Genomic DNA, 21,749 nt, shown 5'->3' on the forward strand with positions numbered 1-21,749 from the left:
TGAAGTACTTTCGAAGTACCAAACATAAGCCAAAGAGGGACATACCCATAAATTTAAGCTTCGCCTTTCGCGTTTTAACACTCGATGCCACTGAGTCGAATGTGAAGAGGGGGGGTTGCCATGTTAATCTTGGACTAAATCAGCTACCGTAGGAGTTAAAACGAAATCAGAATTGAGAGGAACAGAAACTAATATTCGCTGGATGGTCCTAAACCTTTTCACCGCTAGATGGGGGAAAATATCACACAGTGTAGCTTTAAAGAGCAGTGAGTGATTTTCTCTTTGTCTGTTGTTCTTTGATGTACAGTAATGACAGACAGCAGCAGGTTTATTATGCAGCTGTCACTTTAAGAGCATTCTCACATCTCTTTACATTTTACATAAATATTCACACCTTTTAACTAATTTAAGAATGTGCTTACAAACAGTTTAAAATGTGATTTTGTGTGTTTTTGTCGGTTCAAGTTTTTTTCATCTTATTGAGCTTGAATGGTTTAATAGAACTTGAATTAATGATAGTGTGATCATATAGCTACTGTAATACAGCCAAAGGACAGCAGGAAAAAAACAAATGCTGTTAATTGTGTTACATAATTTGTGTTGAACTGAGAAAGAAATGTATTGCTCAATTAACGCATTCATTGTGACAGCCCTACTTAAAACCCAACACCTTAGCAACGCCCTGGCAACCACCTAAGAAAGATTTCTTGCATCATGATGGCAGTGTGTTTTGCTTGGGCGATGACCGCTCACATTGTCTTTTGAAAATGTAAAAGTCTAGTTTATATGTCTATTTTTATGTGATATTCAGATTTCTTTCATTTTGCCATAATGAACTGTTTAAGTGCTTTCCGCTCACTCTCACTCTCTTTCTCTGTAATCCAGCCTTCACTCACCAGCCGCTGAGCTTTAAATAAAGAGCTGATCAGATCATACGATGAGGTCAGTGGGACAGAGGGGGAGGGAGGCGGGGGCTCCTCTGTATTGATCTGCTGTCTGTTACACTTGTTCTACCGTCTAAACATTATTGATTACACTGTCCTCAAACACAAGCTCCCTGTTCAATTTTCATTTTAAAGCTATTTGTTCCTCTTTAGAAAGACTTTAGTCCACTTGTAAGTCAATACACATGAAAGAAAAAGATAGTAACACATTGTTTTACATCATGTACTGTGTATTGGAGTGTGTGTCTCTGTGAGGCCGATATATTGTGTCTGCGCTTCAAAGAGAGTGAATGGGTGTTTTAAGGTGCACTTCAGCCACTGAGCCATTTCATCTTTATGAATTCATTACTGAATTAAAATATCTGTAATATCTAATATTGAGGAGACCATCTATTTAATAACATAAAAATTATTTTGTCTTGATCACCTACATATTCACCAGTATTCACAAATATGAAATATGATATTTCTTATTGTTAACTTTAATATAATTATTGCCACTGAGGTACTTGTAAAATTGTAGATTATATATGTGACATCAGACCGTCACCCCCTGCTGGTACATTCTGTTAACTTTTCTGTCTACAATATTCGTACCGGGCAATCGATTAAAGGTGCTATATGTAGGATTTTTTGCAGTAAAATATCCAAAAACCACTAGGCCAGTGTTAAATATTTTGTTCAGTTGAGTTCTTACAATATCCCAAATGTTTCCAACTATTTGTAAATCGTGAGAAATTTGCTATTTTAATCAAGGACCCGGGACGTTTGAGGGAATCGCCTGTCAATTGCATCATATCTGCGTTACCCGCGGTTTCCGATTTTATTTGGCAGAAATGCTTTACTCTCAGCAGTGTGCAACAAGTGTCACAACAGCCGTTGAGCGAACACACAGAGTAACGTCATAACATCCTTTTAAACACACTTAAATCGATAAAATGCCCTGTCCCAAATGGCACACTTTATGTGCACTTACTAGTGGCTGCTGCTGCATGCACTTGTCCGTTAAGTCCACGAGAGCGCAGGGTGTCCCATTTGTATAGGTGTCAGAAGGGAAGCAGCGAGCAGCCCCTTTGCGGCTGTTATGCGCCCTCGATCCGCACTTCTGCCGAGCCTGCACTGGTGCGGGTTACTCAGCGGACTTCTTCCCGGCAGTCAAAGCGGCATTACGTCGTGAAAGTGCGGATTCAGAGGAAGACCGTGAGGGTTTATTTGGGACAGGGGGTAATATGATAAACTGAGCAGTATGTTACGTTAGTAAGTTACCTCGTACTCATGACCAGAAAAGCGGAAATGTTGTTGGCGACTGTGTCCTGTCATAATAAAAGCTCCTGCTCAATAGATGTGTGTTGTGCAACAATTGCATTAGTTGCCATTCTCAGCTCCCACACCGGTCCTGCTCTACTTCATACTACAGTAATAATAAAGGGGGGGGTGAAATGCTGTTTCATGCATACTGAGCTTTTTACACTGTTAAAGACTTGGATTCCCATCCTAAACATAGACAAAGTTTCAAAAACTAATGTTGGACGTTTGATGGAGTATTTCTGTGTCAAAAATACTCCTTCCGGTTTCTCACAAGTTTCGGAACGTTAATAGAGTGGAAGGTCCTTGTATGGGCCGTACGGGCTCTTCTCCCGGTAGGGTGCGCGCGCGACTAGCAAATGCACGCCCATAAACACTCCGCGCTCCACTTTATTCCTATGGGTGACATCAAGCGACTTCTACGCTTCAGCACAGCATTCCGGGAAGGCAGCGCTGCATTTGAACCGATTTGAACGCAGAAATGACGGGAAGCTTCACAACATTGCTTCAGTCGCGTCGCAAAGTGGATCTGTACCGTCACTGCTGTCAGGACTTCACCAAATCATACCAAAGAAGTGTGTTTTTGACGGAGCGGTCCCAGCGTTAAGGGTTCGGTCCTGCTTTGGAAGCAGCCGGTGAGTAAAACTGCTTCAAATGTCTGTGCTGTTGCTTATCGTTGCGTGAGTAAACATCTGTAAACGACACGATCGCGTGCTTCGTCATTCAAATGCGCTAACGGACTCCATTGTTGTTCTATGTATAACGTTACACTAGTCTGACGTGCAAAACCGTTTTGCTTGCTACTGCTAAGGTTTAGTCGCATGCAATAGTCCATAAACCGAATCATGTCCTCATAAACTGCGAGTAAAGACACACAAATGTTGACAGGACACTAAATACAGTACAGACCACAGAGACGGAAATCCTGCCGTTGCTGTTTCTCCTGTTCAATTTATTTCAGCCTCCGAATGATTCTGGATCATATATCTATTAGGTGAGATGGATAGCCATGGGTTTCTCCACGCTTCATTCTTTAGCTCCGCCCACACGATACGCCTCCAGGCGCTCGTTTTTTTCCGGAAAGACTCGGTACAGCCTATATTTCTTTTATAAATATAATAAAACTAAAGACTTTTCGGAGATATGAAGGATGCAATACTACTCTATAGGTACTCAAGATTGACCTGAGATTGACTGAAACTGAGTGTTTCACCCCCCCCCCCCCCCTTTAATAACCGCATTTTGCCCGAGTCCTGTCTTGATTCTTTTCCACCAGCTGTGAGGTGAAGACCACATGTCCCAAGATTCTGGCATCATCAAACTACGCCGTTTTTTGAATAGGCGCCCTCTAGCTGACAGAAAAATTACATAATGCAGCTTTAATCACATCCAAAATAAAAGTAAATTGTTTTTTTAATAATATATGTATGTGTAATGTGTATAATTATTATGTATATTACACACATTTATATATATATATATATAAAACGTATTTTTCTTAAATATATACATACAATAATTATAATTATTATATTAGATCACTTGGCATCTGGGTGTCATCTTACTGGGTCTGGATTTATTTTCCAAGAAGACAATGACCTGAAACATTCTTCTAACTATTGCCGGAACTTCCTGCGACAGAAGGAATCTGCTGGAACATTGAAAATGACTGACTGGCAAGTTAGAAAATAAACTGGAAAGATCTATTGTATATTCAAAGGAAAGCCTTTGGCTTCAGTTGCAGAATAACATGCAGGGATATCATTAGTGTTGAAGTTCTCAGAGGAAATATAGCATATTAACATTATGCCAGAGAGATGTGCTGCTGTAATTGCTGCAAAAGGCAAACATAGCAAATATTAAAGTTAAAAGTGGATAAAAGCAGTATGACTCCATCTGATTTTTGATGGTCAGAGCAACCATCTGCATGTTTCATGAACATCATGAAATAAAATCATGTTTTGGAGGCAAAATGGAGTCTATATTTTTAGATATTAATAATTTTGTCCACCACTGTATATATTACATTAACAATATGCCACCTTGATTATTGATTAATGACAAACTGATGAATACTTTTTAGAACTTAATTTTTAATTTTCTTAATAACTTAATTTAAAAAATCTATTCAGAGATCATCATTGTGTTAAGAGAGATTTGCTGTATGCTGTATTTGTCCACGATTACAGAAAATGTTTTTTTTTTAATGTTTGTAAAGGATCGTTTTCTCTGCCTAAATGCTCTTGATTGATTGGCTCTGATGGGTTATGTTCGGGTTTTGGTTAACACGTGCCTCTCTGAGGGGGAGGAGCTTTTTCACGATGCTCGACCGGGAATGGTCAGACAGCTCATTCAGCACCGCCTCTCCACAATCGCTGGAGACGCTGTTACATAGTCGGTTCTTAAGATAGCCTACCAAAGTTTATCTATTTAATGTAAGTAATCAATCCATGATTATATGCATTTCAGATGTATCGATAATGAAATATGTGCATGTTATATTTAGTAAAACGTTATTTCTTTACAGTTATGAAACCCGGGCAGCGGCTCTTTTGTAACCTGTCAACTCGTCATTCATTGAGTTCGTTTTGTAACACGGCTCGCGGATACATTGCAGGCTATCTTTCAGAGGGACGCAAACTGTTGTAAATTATTTTGATGTTATATGATTAGTATTGTATATAATTCGTATATGAACTTCTTTGAGGAGTGACGGATTTGGTCAATGAGAATGTCTGTAGGCAAAGATACGAAGTCAGTGTCTCAGGTCCGTAAACTCCTGAGAGAGCTGATAATGGGTCGTGAGGATCCGGACGGGTTTTTCTGTCTGTGTTTGTCTTTGCTGGGGGACACAGACACCCGAACACACTTTCTGGACGTAATCGAACCCCTTTCATCAGGGCATGTACATCTACACAGTCAGCTGACTGGAATCTTTCTGGAGTACTTCTCTAAGGTAGCCCACATCTATCTATCTATCTATCTATCTATCTATCTATCTATCTATCTATCTATCTATCTATCTATCTATCTATCTATCTATCTATCTATCTATCTATCTATCTATCTATCTATCTATCTATCTGTCTGTCTGTCTGTCTGTCTGTCTGTCTGTCTGTCTGTCTGTCTGTCTGTCTCTCTGTCTGTCTCTCTGTCTGTCTGTCTCTCTGTCTGTCTGTCTGCATTTAACTGTTGTGCAAATGAAAATAGTAATGTGAGAAATGTACCAAAGCGACTGAGAAATACTTTTAGAATGATTTCTGAAGAATAATGTGACTGAAGACTGGAGTGATGATGCTGAAAATTCAGCTTTGCATCACTGGAATAAATTACAACTTAAAATATATTAACATAGAAAAGGTTAGTTCACCCCAAAAATACATCGATGTCATTAATGACTCACCCTAATGTTGTTCCACACCTGTAAGACCCGTTCACCCGTTCATCTTCGGAACACAATTTAAGATATTTTATATGTAATCCGAGAGCTTTTCTGTTCCTTCATGAAAGTGAATAAAGTCATAGTTTTTGTTATTTTTGGACAAAAATGTATTTTCGATGCTTCAATAGATTCTAATTAACTAACTGATGTCACATATGGACTACTTTGATTATGTTTTTATTACCTTTCTGGACATGCAGTATAGTGTGCATTCACTTTCATGAAGGAACAGAAAAGCTCTCGGACATGTGTGTCATTAATGACATTTATTACATTTTTGGATTAACTAACCCTTTAATGTTAAATACCTTTTTATGTTGCTTTTTCAGGATGAAGCAGATGAATTAGAGTTGGCCTTAACACTGTCTCATTATGAAACAAAACAAATCAAAACAGATTTTAGGCAGCAGGATTCAGGCCATCAGCCTTATGTGCCTCCCAGTTACAAAAGCTATGCTGACATGACTGCTGTAACTTCAGGAGGTGATCAGCCAAAAGCCAATGTAGCTGTAGAACCAGAGAACCAGCATATTGCAAAATGGACACTAGATACTGAAGTACATAAAACCGCATCTGCCATTAAAAACATAAATAAAGACAATGATCTCAAAGTCACAAAGTCAACAAGGTCACAAAGGCGTCGTCTGCGTAAGCAACTTCTATTGAAGAACCCATCAGGGAAGCAACCCGTTCTGCTGTGGTTCAGAAGGGACCTCCGCATGTGGGATAACCCTGCGCTGATCGGCTGCCTGGAGCTTGATGCACCAGTCATACCAGTCTTTTTGTGGAATGCAGTGGAGGAGGAGGGTCCAGGAGTTAGCGTGGCAACCGGTGGGGCGTCTAAATACTGGCTGCATCAGGCACTAGTGAGTCTGAACCTCTCTCTAGAGCATCTTGGAAGCCATTTGGTGACCCTGAAGGCAGAGCCCTCATCTTTGACAGCGCTGCAGGGGTTGATCGCTGAGACGGGGGCAGCTTCGCTTGTGGCAACGGCCCTGTATGAGCCGTGGCTGAAGGAAAGAGATGACAGTGTGTGGGAAACACTGGAGAAACAAGGTGTTAATTGCCACATCTACCATTCCTACTGCCTTAGAGACCCCTACACTGTCACCACTCGGGGTGTTGGGCTACGAGGTGAGTAATGCAGTGCAGTAGGTCACCATATTTTCCCCTGTTGATTAATCACAGTAAATTAAGATAATGGTTTTGTATAACAAGATTTCTAAAAATGCTCTCTTTTTTATTGCCTTTCCTCCCATATTTTAGTAATCATAAATTACACTTAAACACTCCAAATTCATTAGACAGGAAGTGAAATTAACATTGGATTCGGACATACCTTGATGCCTTCTTTGAAGACGAAGCGATTTTAAGCTTTCGGAATTCGAACGCAGCCCTACTGCGCCTACTATGCAGTACCTACTACTACTAAGCTACCTACTACAGTTGATGGCTGCAACTTTTGCATGAGTAAACACCATCTTTGAAGTGCAAAATTTTCTGCATTTATTTGCAGGAATCGGCTCTGTCTCTCATTTTATGAGCTGCTGCCAGCAGAACCCTGGCAGTGGACTTGGAGCTCCACTGGATGCCCCCGGTGCCCTGCCTGCTCCCTCGACATGGCCGCAGGGATGCCCGCTTGTTGATCTGGAGCTTGCACGCATGCCACGCAGGAAAGATGGCACAGAGGTGAAATATTCAAACCACCACAAGACACACTGGTTATGTCAATCCTACTTCTGTCACACATGTTAAGACACACGTATTTGCTTATTATTATTATGTTTACATTGTTTGGCCTGGGGCCTGTTCCATGAAGCCAGTTTAGGTGGCTAACCAGGTTTGTTTAGTTTGCGCCAACCCTGGGCTGTTCACTACTGATGTCACACCTAAAGCCAAGATTAGGCCTTAGTTTAGTTTGGACATTTAAGCAGCTTTTATAAACATGTTTTAGGAAAAAAACATTACTGGTGCGCTGTGGCAAGCAGCGGGGCAAGGGACCGCGAGAGCCGGCCGGTGACGAGTGGTAATGAGTAACAGCTGCGCGGCACACCGGTCTCGTCTTGCGGCCAAGTACATTTTATGTTATGTTTTGTTTACGTTTTATTATGTGTATGTGGGCAGTCCTCCGTGAGGGGCTGCCCACGTTTTATTATGTGTGTGTATGTGCGGGCAGTCGTCCGTGAGGGGCTGCCCCCGGTTTTACTTTCGTTTTGTTTATTTATTTTGAAATTAAAACGTTTGTTGAACGTTCGCTGGTTCCCGCCTCCTTCCTTCCCATCTACGAACCTCGTTACATGCGCATCTTGAGACAAAACAATGGCACTGGGATATTTTAAGGAATGTAAGTACAAGATCCTTTGGGTTAAAACAGCTCAAACATGCATTTTAGTCTGGGATTTGACTTAAGCCTTGTCTGAGCCTTATCTGCTTTTAGATCGACACATGTGCAAGAAGCTAGATTTTATTTTTGACCAGCATTTAAAACTTGGCAGACATATCTCCTCTGTCATTGAATCTAGTTTTGATCAGCTTCGTCTACTGTCTAAAATTGAAAACTTTCCCTCCCCAAAAACTCTCAAAATGGCTGTTCATGCGTTTACGTCGCATCTAGATTACTGTAATTCTTTATACTGCGGTATATCTAAATCTCAAATTGTGCGACTTCAGCTTGTCCAAAATGCTGCTGCCAGACTTCTTTTAAAGTGTCGTAAATATGAACAGTCCTATTTTTACATCCCTTCACTGGTTGCCGATTTGTTAGCGAATAGACTCTTAAAATTCTCCTCTTTGTTTATAAATCCCTACATAACAAAGCTCTTATCTATATATCTGAACTCCTTCACTCCTATACTCCACCCAGAAGCCTCCGTTTTTGTGATCAGACTTTGTTGGTCGTTCCACGAGCTAGACTAAGCGTAGAGGTGAGCGTGCATTTGTGGTGGCAGGGCCACGACTTTGGAAGACTCTGCCTTTAGAGATTAGGCTAGCCCCCTTCCTTGTCTTCCTTGTAAGTCCATGCTAAAACAAAACATATTCCTAAGTGTACTGAATACCGTGATATGGTAAACTTGTTTTAAATAGGTGGTTTTTTATTATTTTCTGTTTTATTTCTATGTATGTGTGATATTCTTGCTCTTCTGTAAAGCACTTTGGTCAGCCTGGGGGCTGTTGGAAATGTGCTATACAAATAAAATTGAACTTGAACTGAAGCCTTATCCATGAATTTTTACTATGATGAATTTGTTTTATTGTTAATTATGCATCAGAGAGATCTCTCTTCGTGTCACTTAAGGGGCCATTCGCACGGAGTGTTTTTGCATTGAAAAACACGAGGAACGATCAGTAAAACAGAAGAAAACAAGGTTTTGAGAGACTTTTTTTAAAAAGTTGAATTTATTTTAACTTGAGTGTTGCATTTTTGAGAATACCTTGTCATACAAATGATGCAAGTCATGATCACAACTGTCAAAGACTTCCCATTTAGCACATTTACACACACTGCAAAAGTAGCGGAATAGAATGCAAAAACACGTCCTGTGTGAAGGCCTCTAAGATCTAAATGCTGTTGTGATGTGGTACTGACAGGTTGACTGGGCCGTGAACATTCGGAAATCATGGGACTTCAGTGAAGAAGGAGCTCAGGCCCATCTTGAGGCCTTCTTGCGAGATGGTGAGACACATTTCCAGAGTGCATGTCTTAATGTTGCAGTATTACAAGCCCATCCATAATTTTCCCCTCAATAATTGACTTAATTGTAGGTGTGTACAGATATGAAAAGGAGTCGAGTCGTGCTGATGCTCCCAACACCAGCTCTGTATCTCCATATCTGCACTTTGGACAGCTGAGTGCACGCCGCCTTTTATGGGATGCCCGTGGAGCTCGCTGCAGATCTCCCAAATTTCAGCGCAAACTGGCGTGGAGGGACCTGGCATACTGGCAGCTGTGCCTTTTCCCAGATTTGCCCTGGGAGTCCCTCAGGCCACCATATAAGGCAAGATTCACATTTATTATTCCCGCTTAATGTTTGTGCTTGTATGGAAAGTGAAAGATCATGTCTAGTCAGTATTTTTGCAATTAGGATGGGATATTGTTGTCAAATCACGTGACTTGTTGAGGAGAAAAATGCTTATATAAAACTTTGGGCCAGTATGAAAAAACACCAAGATTATATACAGTTTTTCACAGTCGCTTTGCTACATTTCTCGAATCAAACTCACAATTTGCAAAACAGTAAGTGCATTTCTCAAAACAATTTGTACAAATAGCAAAACACCATGGATAACCTGCAAAAGCCACTCTCTTACTCAAAATCCTTAGTTCATCTCTTAAAAGTAAATATCTGTATCAATGAACATGTCAGTACATGCCATCAGAATGACAAGTCCTAGTGTCATTGTGTACGGATTAGACAGTCAAACCGTTTAGTCATGTTGTCAATATAACAGTTTACTCTGGAGGGATGTCCTGATGGAAACTATGGCTAAAGTTTTGATGGCAATTATTGTCAATTGTAAGTTACATCTTAGTGTATGTGTGAGTGCAATAGCAAGAGAATGGAAAAGATTCAAATTTACACTCTTACTGTTTGTACAGTATTTTATTGACAGAACATGACATTGAGATACAGAAATGAAAAGACAGCACTGAAAAACTGATATAGAAAAAAGTCTAATGGAAATATAGAAAGTATAAAATATGCTTGACATATTATGATAACCATTTAGCATGTAAAGACTTATGCTATGAGCTTGTGCCTAAATGTTGTGGGGGTGAGACTATTTAACAGAGACCCAATATAATACATTTTGATCAACATGACATAAGCAAATTATAATGTAGGAAACAACAGAGAATTATACATAATCATTTGCATGGATGTACCAAAGCATTTGCAACTTGTTCAAAGAAATAAGAAACTGCTTTTTTTATGTGCACAAGTGGCACAATGATGTGAGAATTGAACAGGTAGTTTTGAGAATTTCAAATTACCAAAAGCGACTGAGAAAAACTGTAATGTAAAGTTAAATCACCTTTATTTATGGTAACCGTGATTTTGCCATTTTTTTGCTCATGGAACAAATTTCCTGTCCAAAAATGTAGTCCTAACCCTACCCCTACCCCCTAAACTTGTCCCTAGAAAAAATCCTAGGGAAATTATGGGATAATAACATTGATGTTGAAGCACCTAACCCTGGTTGTAATCCTAAACTTGACATAAACTGTAAACTTGCCCCTCACATCTGATTGGTTGATTGGAATATTATTCCAGGATCAACAAATATGTTGATCCAGGAACATGGTTTACCTGCTGAAATCAGGTTCACCTTTATTTATATGCACTTTATACAATACAGATTGTTTCAAAGCAGTTTTTCATTAGCCTAGAAATCTAGACGCACCCTAGCGGCAGCAAATCTAATCTGCCGCGAGTGTCGTCTAGCAACTGTCAATACACTTCTGAGCTGTAAAAGCCAAACTCTGGTCGGGCCAATCACATCGTGTATAGAGTCAGTGGGCGGGGCTTAACATAATGACGGCCGAGTTGCGCTTGCGTGCTTCTAGTAAACACAGAAACTGGCGAACGGCGGTCTTTCGAATCAGCTTTGGCCGTGACTCTGGAAGACTTGAAGTTAAGCTTTTCTCTGAGAAAAGAATAAAGAATGGCACTGAAGTCATTCTTAAGAATGGAAGATTCTGAGTTTTGCCGACCGGATACGGCGAAAGTTTAATCTGTCAACTAGCTCTGCTTCACCTTTGGTTGGTTGTAGCGATATCCAATTGCGTGCACGCCGTTTGAGAGGGAGTTTGAAAGACAACCGTTTATCCCGCCCCTCGGATTGAGCCCTGTCAATGGTGAGTTACCAGATCAAACATCTTGATGTGGGTCTGGTTTGTCCGGCTAGTTTTTCAGTGATAAACAAGAAAATAAAGATCAATGATGCAAACAGAATTCAATTCTGCTATAAATCAGCTCTAAGGCAATGGCGTCATTAGTCAGTTCTGTGTTGATTCATTTCAGTTCAATAACTGTGTAAAGTTAATAAATTAAGAAAATAGCAGAAAACAGTGGTTATCATTCAGCTCAATTTATTTGAAGTTTTGTTTTTATCCAATATGTCAGTGCAGTCAAGTCAGCTAAATAATATTACTAGTAAATATTAAATGTCACCAAATAAGCCGTGTCAAGGAACACTCCATCAGGTGACAGAAATGGAGAAAAAAACCTTGGGAGAAACCAGGCTTAGTTGGAGGGGCAGTTCTCTTCTGGCTAAATGAATGAACATGGTCTAATTATGATTCCAAGCTGCATTACAAGTCAGATTGTGGATTGCTGTCATTCAGGTTTCATTAATGCACTCAAAACAAATAGTACAGAAACTGTCATTGAGAGACCCTTTAAAAAGATTCTAATATGTACCATTTAGGTACTTATATGTACATTTTTGATACCATTATGTACCTTTGATAGCCTGACAAGCCAGACCCACATCAAGATGTTTGGTCTGGGAACTCACCATTGACAGGGCTCAATCCGAGGGGCGGATAAACAGTTTTCTTTTAAACTCCCCCTGCACGCGATAGGATAGCGCTACAACCAACCAGAGCAACATGAAGCGGATAGATCAAACTTTAGCCGTATCCGGTCTGCAAAACTCCGAACACATCTTCCCTTCTTAAGAATGACTTCAGTGCCGTTCTTTGTTCTTTTTTCAAAGAAAAGCTCAACTCCAAGTCTTCCAGAGTTGCGGCCAAAGCCAATTTGAAAGGCCGCCGTTCGCCAGCTTCTTTGTTTACAAGTAGCACCCAACTCTGCCGTCATTATGTTAAGCTCGCCCACCGACTCTCTACACAATGTGATTGGCCTGACCAGAGTTTGGTTTTTCCAGCTCGCAAGCCAATAGAGAGTTGCTAGACGACACTCGCAGCAAATTAGATTAGCTGCCGCTAGAGTACATTTAGATTTCTAGGCTATACCTTTAAGGTATTAATATGCATTTTTTAGGTACAAAGGTGTACCATTTGAAAGGGTACCGCCCAAGTGACAGCTTTAGTACCTTTTTTTTGAGAGCTTGCCCTAGCAACCACCGGCAACATCCTAGAATCTTGGTGCCGACTTTTGCATTGAAAATCATGAGAATCTGTGCATCTAGTTATGCGATTATCATGATTATGATAACATGATTATGTTTGTATACTCAAATGTTTTACCCTTGTGCAGGTTTTGCAATGGAGTTCAGACCATGCCCACCTGAAGGCCTGGCAGCGTGGATTCACAGGGTACCCGCTGGTAGATGCAGCAATGAGACAGCTGTGGCAAACTGGCTGGATGAACAACTACATGAGACATGTTGTGGCCTCCTTCCTCATTGCTTATTTGCATTTTCCCTGGCAAGAAGGATACCGCTGGTTTCAGGTGACACATGCAGAAGACACCAAATTGATTCTCATAATTCCTTTGATTTAGAGCTTTGTGATGCTATAGCTAATGCAATAACCTTCACTATAAGCATTAGGGCTGCACGTTTTCAAGCTTTTCATTAACCGTTAACCGAGGCCCTTAGCGGTTAATACTCGGTTAACCATAGTGTGCGTCAGGGTTATTTTTAGTTTATTAATTTGACGACCGCCATCTCAGTAGTGAACGCGCCTATAGAGAGAAATGAACATCATGGATTACATAATCAGAGAGTAGCCTATTTCTTTTCGTTTTAAATTGTTAAAAAACATTTCGAGCTTTCTTAAGATATATTTCATATATCTTAAGATCTTAATATATCTTTGTCTGTGAGGCGTACGCTGAGTTTCGTTAAATTAGGATGAGATGCGCTCCAGTTTACGAGCAATGCGAGTGGCCGCAAGGGCGCCTGCATGATTAGGGCATGTAGTAAAATATGCAGCCGAGAATGATTCACACAGCGTTTGACTCGCGCGGCTGAGCCTCTCCCGGCAGAGAGTTCAAGCATCTGTGGACTCGTCCCTTCAGCTCTGGCCATCTTGCTTTCAGTCCGCGATTAGCTTTTTTGTTTTCTTCATTACAGTTAAAGTAACCTCTGCTTTTCTCTAGTCATTTACAAGTTTCTCACTTCAAAATTTCTTTCTTCTGCTCCGTTATGCACAGCGCGCGGCTCCCGCTCTGCTTCTGCCCTAATGCGACTTTTAGTCCAGTGCGACTTATGTTATTTTCCTCTTCATGACGCATTTTTTGACTGATGCGACTCATACTCCGGAGTGACTTATAGCCTGAAAAATGCGGTAAGCACTGCATTGCAATACTTGCATTTTGCCCCATCACTCTCATTTTTGAGGTGCTCCCACGCTTTCTTTGCCCGCTTCATTGCCCGCTTAGAAAGCTGGTCATGACTTCTTCTTGTGGATATTAAAAATGTCTGGGAGCGCTCTGGCGGTCTCTAGGGGTGCAAAAATATATTACAACTAAATCAAAAGCACGTCATTGACGCCACTTAACCGAGCAAAATGTTTCACTCGGTTATGCAATTTTTAACGGTTAATCGGTTAACCATGGACACCCCTATTAATAATCTGCACATAACTCATCCTGCACCAACTAGCCAGAGGCATTGTAAAGAGAGCCATATTACACTGTAAAGAGAGTAAAAGTACAGATAGTAACCCTACAAAAGTACATTGTAAATCTTAACGCTCAAAATAATTAATTGTTAAGAGTAGGACAAACTTAAACTAAAAAAATTGGTTCAGTTAAATTAACTTTTATGAGTATTCAGCACTTTCTTTTTCTTTCAAGTTCACAGAACTGATACATTTTAAGTAAACTGACTTGTTTCATTGTTTCAAGTTTTATGAAATTATTTCTTTCAATTTAGAAGAACTTAAAGGGGCCCTAGAATGATTTGAAACAATGTTAAATTGTTCTCTGATGTCTACATAGATGGTATGCAGCTTTTTTAAGGGCAAAAATTGTCCAGATACAGTTTTACAGGTCCATTTACAACCCTATAAATTTTCCCTAGGATGTAATGCTCTGTTTTTGCCTTATTTGGAAGGGTCATGAATATTAATTTTGAGCTCTGCTCTGATTGGCTTATTTCAGCAGCTCACAGCAGTTCAGTTGTTCAGCGAAGCGGCTCGTGAGTCCCGACCGTCCCGACCGTCCTGACAGAACACAGACCGACTTAATGACACTTTAAGCAGAAAATCTCACATGGAGATTGTTAAAATGCAGCTTACTTGTTCATTGGTGTTTTCAGATCATCTGTCCGTGAGAGAGAGATAACTTGTGTGCATATTGCCAGATTGCACGTTTAGGTAAAACACCGGATAATATACATTTTATATTATCTTTTCACAAAAAAACTGTGATTGGGGATTTAAATTGCTGAAATCTGGCAACCACAAGCACGAAAGCTCGAACACTTCTCTTTTACCCCCGACGAAACCAAAACCAGTGCTTTTTTTTAAAGTTTTTATTTTTTAAACTACATTTTAGACTCGTCTTTTTTTGTCAATGATATTGCATGTAGGCTACGCAGTGACTGTGATGTACTCTGAACTACAATAATGCAAAAACATCATACTTAATTTCTCAAAAATATAAAAAATTATTATTATTTTTTTTACGAAATGAATAGAAGCATTGTCAAATGACTCGTTTTAACTTATATGGTGGAGAAGGTGACGTTAGCTATAAGGATCGAGTGAGCGATCTGTAAGCAACTAAACTAATGTAGTGTGACATGCGTATCTACGGTTGTATTTTGTTATACAAAATAATATTAACCTTTATCATTAGACACACTATTTGGTTTTTTATGTTACTTGGAGTTTCCTATTGTTACGGTACTAGCATCTTGCATCATATAGACTGCTGTCTTTCTAAGAAACTTTCAGTTTAATCAGAAATTGTTTAAACAGTCAATAAGTGGATAAATCACTACTTACCGCTTGCAGGAATATAGTTGGGATTGCCCCTTTCTTCAGTTTTAGACGCTGAGCGAAGCTTGCTTGATATTTTCCCAGGTTAGAAAAACAGTCCGCGGTGAAATGGGCCGAGCAAACAAACGATTTTGAATTAAATTGTTGCGGTATCAGATTATAATAAACATCAACCATGACTGTTGACATTTTTTAACTGTGGGAAGGGTATGAAAAGTCCTCACGTCCCCTGCACAGCCTGGATCATGGCATTTGTGTCCACGGGCTGCCGTTCTCGCTATCCTGCGTGACGCCTGTTTACCTGCAGAACTCCCGATTATTCGGCTGCGCAGTTCCGCCTGACAATGAAGATGTTCGGACATATGCAAATGTTGGGGGCGTACATATTAATGTTCCCAGCGATTGTGTCACAGTTGGTGTTATGTTGAGTTTCGCCTATTCTTCCGTGGTGTTTTTCATGCACAAGATTTACATAAGAAGTAGGAGGCAAAGGTGTTTGAGACTCTCATGATGTGATGTCCTCTTATTATTTCACTATGGCAAAGTTAATAAAAAATTTCATTCTAGGGCACTTTAAGTAAAAGAAATTAAGTCAAAGCCTACTTGCACTGGACGTCATTAGTCCTGATCACTAACTGCAGACATGTCCTCATTTCATATATGAAAAACCTGCGACTACCTGCAACCTGCTAATGCACTCACACAAGTAGCTTTGTTGACCAGTTTTGGTGAGTAAGGGCAAAATGCACAAAATAAAGTACCTACAATACTATACAGTAGATGGCGATATCTTTTCTTTTGTAGCAGAACTAAACTGCTGCAGAAAAAGTTAGATGCCTTGCATAATGTAACAAATAATTTTCTTATCACAAATGTATTGAAGTAAAAAGTGCATATACTTATTCAAAAAATGTAGTCAAGTAGAGTAAAAGTTGCTAATATCTTTGATACTCAGTAAAACTATAATGAAGCCAAAAAGATATCTAAGTACAGTAAGTAATTACATTTACTCCAATACTGCACCTAGCAACATGCTAGCAACCAGCCGAAGTACCCTAGAAACCAGACAGCGACACCCATATAAACAACCACCTGCAACACAGTAGCATTGAGCCAGCAAGTTTAGCATTTACTCATTGAGTTTCTAGTTTATTGACAGAAAATATGTCAAGCTGGGAGAAATTACCTGCAATGGACAATTCAGCACAACATTTTCTCCATTTTATAGGACACACTGGTAGATGCGGATGTTGCCATAGATGCCATGATGTGGCAGAATGGAGGAATGTGTGGACTGGATCATTGGAACTTCGTCATGCACCCTGTTGATGCAGCTCTGACCTGTGACCCATATGGCACCTATGTGCGGCAGTGGTGTCCTCAACTAAAGGCACTTCCTGATGACCTCATCCATAAGCCCTGGAAGTGTCCAGCATCGATGCTGCGTAGGGCAGGTGTGTTATACTAATCTGCTCAAGGTTATTTCAGACTGAGGCAAATTATATTTATTTGTAAATATATTCTACTGTTAAAGGGGTACTTCAGCGCTGTGAAGATGAATCTGTATTTAAACTGTCATTAATGTAGTAGAAATGTGAAATTATTTTTGATTTTGGGGCTTTCTAGACTGAGAAAAGACAGAAAATGTATTTTTGTCTCATGGGGATGAAAGAACAATTCCCAGAATGGAGGCCACTCTTAAAGCCACCGCTACTAAATCACTAATCACTTTTCCACCGCGTTCATTTTCATAAAATCAGTTCAGATAGAGAACAGACACTACAATTAAAAACTGAACATGTCTGTTCAATATAATGAGTGAGTCGCCACGCGAGTGTCACAGCACAAATGCGGTAGGAGTCAGATTACATTCATCATGATGAACAAGCTGAATCCGCTTTCGTGATAAGTGCTGAGGTAAACGCGTCCGCTTTCGCGGCATACATTCACAGCGCGTGTTCAGTCTGGCGCGTTTTCAGTTCAAGCCTTTGGAAGCTTACTTTCATAAGAATTAATTTGAGAAGTTGAAGCACTCACTTTGCTGAGTGCTGAGTGAGATCCCAACCCCTCATGCGTAGGTTGAAAACGTGGAAATAGCACCCTCTGCTGGCTGTAGTCTTTAGCCTCTGGCCAAAAATTCCAACGATGACTCAAATATCGTCAATTTGCATCATCGGAGGATTTTTTTTCCAGAAATAAAATGCATAAATCATTTGTCTCAGGGGGATATGAGGGGGTGAAGCACAATCATTCAAATATGCTCCAGGGTTTCTACTGAGACAAAGCCATATGCTAATCGCATATGCTAAGTAACCCTTTAATATAACATACAAAAATCTTCATATTTATAATGGTCAAATAATTTAAAAGGCACAAGAGTCCAGCTATAATGTTGATTCTAAAAAAACAAATAAATGCCAAATACACTCATGTGACATTGAAGTATTACATCATCATGAAAGTTTATTCTTTGCATGCTTTTTTAAGGTGGGGTAAGTTTTATTTCAAAACCGTTTTACAAAACTGACTTGGGCCGAGTGGAATAACAAACTTGTAGCCAATCAGCAGGTAAGGGGCGTGTCTACTATTGATGGTGAGAAGAGAGGTTCAGGGGGTGTCATTATTCAACACACACGACACACATGATGGACATTAGCCAAGAAAGAACTAATGTATGCTGCTTTTGTTTGAATATCGTGTGCCATGTTCACTTGTTTGTCCATTTGCGATCGTCTTGTGGCTCACTTCAGCGATGATAAAGACCCGTTCATTTCCACAATGTATGGAGCATCTAAATCTCCTCCCTGTCTGTTTCAAGCGTCAGCTCACAAAATATGTCCCACAAGTAAGATACTATAACTTACTCTTAATATATGTTTGTTTCCTCTTTTCATGATCTATATAACCCTTATCCAGTCATAATTGTAATATGTCGTTAGCTGGACTGTCGTGCTTGTGTACTATCGAGTGGTTCATGAGAACTGTTTGTGTTTTGTAATCGCTATATAACTCTAATCTTGTCATAATTGTAATATGTTTGTTAGTTGGACTGTCATGCTTGTGTTCTATCTAGTTGTTTAGGAGAACTGTTTGTGTTTTTGGGATGAAGGGATGACTTTTTCATTGAATATTCAATCTGGATTAGTAACACACAAATTCTGCCATAGTCATTGCCTGGGTTACATATGTGTGGGGCGGAGCTATCAAAATAGGGCCGAGACTATTTTTGGGGGTAGGGGCGTGTTTGTTTTGGTGATTTGAAATATCAACAACAGTTACCAGATAGCACTTACCCCACCTTTAAGCTCTGCCAGTTTAAACATTTGAGCGATTTAGGCACAATAATACATGACAGATGCAGAATGAGATGCTGGAATTAAGTTATTTATCGTATCTTATTGCACTTAACACTTAAAGAATAGCACTTAACTATCCATTAAATTTTGTTTGTTTGTCCAAAAAAAAAAAAAAAAAATTTGTGTACTGTGCTAATTAACTGAGACTTCTTACAGCTCTTACAGGTTGTTGGCCTTGTTTGTTTCGTTGCTTCTATTGCTCTCCCCTTTTTTGTAAGTCGCTTTGGATAAAAGCATCTGCTAAATGATTAAATGTAAATGTAATGTAAATGCTCCACTCGTCACCATGATGAAAACCCTACAAAAAACCAACATTAGAGAAACTCTTCTAAACTAGCGTAAAAAAAACCTTAAACATTAGGAAATCTCCTAATTAACATAAATCTTGCACAAATATAAGTTAAAAACATATTATATAACACTTTTACAATTTTACGTAATTTTAGCATAACTACTTATGCTAACTACTTTAGCATAACTAACAATTTTAGGATAACTACGTTCCTTTTATGTAAAGCAAAGCATGCTGGGAAATACAAATCCCAGCCAAGTTTCAGATAAATTTAAGTTTGTCTAAATTAAAAGAAACAAGTTAATAAAATTCAAACCAATAAAACAATTCAGATTACTTAATGCAAACTCAAAAGAAAAAGAAAGTTCTAAATTGTTATAGAAGTTCATTTGATTTAACTAATTTGTTTAATTTGAGTTGGCTCTACTCAAATCTATTTCTTTTTTGTGAATTTAAATATTTGAGCATGAGCACAAATGAAGCTATTTTTATTGTAATCCAATGGCTCAGAAAGGCCTTCATTGACACCAATGTCATTTCCTTTCTCAAGACCCATAAAAGGCAATAAATGCGTTGTTACAGAGTCCATCTCACTACAGTGGTTATACAGTATTTTTATGAAGCAGCGAGAGTATTTTTTGTGCGCAAAAAAACTAAATAACGACTTATATAGTGATGGGGATATTTCAAAACAAAGCTTCGCACTGTTATGAATCACCATGAATTACAACATGATTTCAGCAGTTTGACACGTGATCCGAATCATGAATCGATATGCTGATTCATAACAGTTCAAAGCTTTGTTTTGAAATCAGCCCATCACTATTTAAGTGGTTATTTAGTTTTTTGTGCACAAAAACTATTCTCGTCGCTTCATAAAATTATAGAACCACTGTCCAGGTTGGTTAATGCTGGTTAGAGCAGATATAGTGTTGGTAGCTGGTGGACCTGCAAAGCCATTCTGTTCTCAAGCACAACTCAACTGGTGTCTCTGAACCACCAGCACTCCCGCTTCCAATGCTGGTGACCAGCAAACCAGCATCCCATGCTGGACCCAGCATGCAAAGCATAACTTTTGCTGGTGAACAGCAGTCCTGGATTTCAAAGTATTAAATTGCCTTAAGTGTCTGTAAACATTTGGGAGAAATTTGGATTGTGACATTATAATGTCATCTACACTCATTTAAAGTGTTGGCATCATAACCTTATTTCCAGCAAAAATAACTATATTGAATTTGTGATATAAAATTACATAACTTTATATTCACTCTGAAAGATGTCACAATACAAAGGTAAAATGGGTTTGCTTTCTTTTCACAGGTGTGGTAATAGGAAATAACTACCCAGAGCGCGTTGTTATTGACCTTGAGGAGCGACGTGCACAGTCTCTACAGGATGTTGCATCAGTGCGGAGGCGTTTTAGAGAGTTTGTAGACCAGCGATCGGGCTGTGACCTGGTGCCTCTTCCCGCCAGGCTGGTGCAGGAAACTCTGGGCAGTATGGAGGATGTTGTGAGGCGTGATGGAACTGGGTTCCTTCTCCCAGTCATCACCCGCATGGAGTTTAAACACCATTCGGAGGATCCAGACAGGCAAGACAACCCATACAGCGCTGTGCTAAAGGGCTATGTCAGTCGCAAACGGGACGAAACCATTGCCTTCCTAAACGAGCGAGACTTTACAGCCAGTGTGATGTGTGAGAATGCACAGCGTAAAGAGAGGTTAGAGAGGGACTGTTGTCTTCTGGAGGGTCTACCTCAGCCCATAGCTTCACGTGGCCGGGCCAGGCGTACCCCAACCAGAGACCCTTACAGCAAAGTGCCTGGGGGTGTCGCTATTCCCCACAGATAACAGAATGACACATTAATGCAAGTCCCCAACCCTAAACCTACCCTTATAAATGACAATAATGCATAATTAAATATTGCAATTTTTATGATTTCATGCATATTCATGCAGTACATGGGGACAGATTTAGTGATTTTTTTTTTAGCGTCAGACTGATTTCATCTAGAGGATATCAAACATATTTTGAGAAGCTCCTTTTTATGCGTGAATTTTTTGTGTTCAGAATGAAAGTCTGGGTGTGTGATTCTCAGTGAATGATGCCTGGTTTTGCTCTGTAACTGATTAATAACTAAATCGGTTCAGATTTTAAGTTTCGTAGTGTATTCCAGCTAAGTGCCTTTAACTTTTATAAAAATGTAACAGACTTTTTACAGTCTTACTAATACAAATGATCTATTTAGAATCTATTTTGTACTTAGATGTGCTATCATTATTGCTCATGAGTTTATAGCATAATTACTATTCTAAGCTATCAGATTTAAGGTTTTCACCTGGTGGTTGCACAAAATACATTGATGGAGGGAACGGATATCTAGAAATCAAAATTAGAGAGACATTTGAGATTTAGACTTGCAAGCAACTATATTAGGAAGTAAATATGGTTCATTTTGTTTTCATATTCACAATAAAAGCACATTTCTTAGCTT

At 39.5% G+C, this 21,749-nt stretch overlaps 1 protein-coding gene across 2 annotated transcripts; it reads left to right on the top strand.

Moving 5' to 3' along the window:
• The first annotated feature begins 4,372 nt into the window (after positions 1–4,372).
• On the top strand, positions 4,373–21,509 carry si:ch1073-390k14.1 (deoxyribodipyrimidine photo-lyase). 2 transcript variants are annotated; one of them, XM_067419995.1, is made up of 9 exons: positions 4,373–4,684; positions 4,777–5,205; positions 6,021–6,825; positions 7,208–7,380; positions 9,280–9,364; positions 9,454–9,686; positions 12,915–13,109; positions 16,836–17,061; positions 20,576–21,509. In XM_067419995.1, the coding sequence occupies exons 2-9, from the start codon at positions 4,975–4,977 to the stop codon at positions 21,103–21,105; spliced, it is 2,478 nt and encodes an 825-aa protein (XP_067276096.1). In that variant the 5' UTR covers positions 4,373–4,684; positions 4,777–4,974; the 3' UTR covers positions 21,106–21,509. The 2 variants fall into 2 exon arrangements, with proteins under 2 accessions (XP_067276096.1, XP_067276095.1); XM_067419994.1 differs by having other exon boundaries at positions 4,373–5,205.
• The last annotated feature ends 240 nt before the right edge of the window (positions 21,510–21,749 follow it).

Source organism: Pseudorasbora parva, chromosome 16 (genome assembly GCF_024679245.1).
Source record: "Pseudorasbora parva isolate DD20220531a chromosome 16, ASM2467924v1, whole genome shotgun sequence".
In the NCBI taxonomy this organism is placed as follows: Eukaryota; Metazoa; Chordata; class Actinopteri; order Cypriniformes; family Gobionidae; genus Pseudorasbora; species Pseudorasbora parva.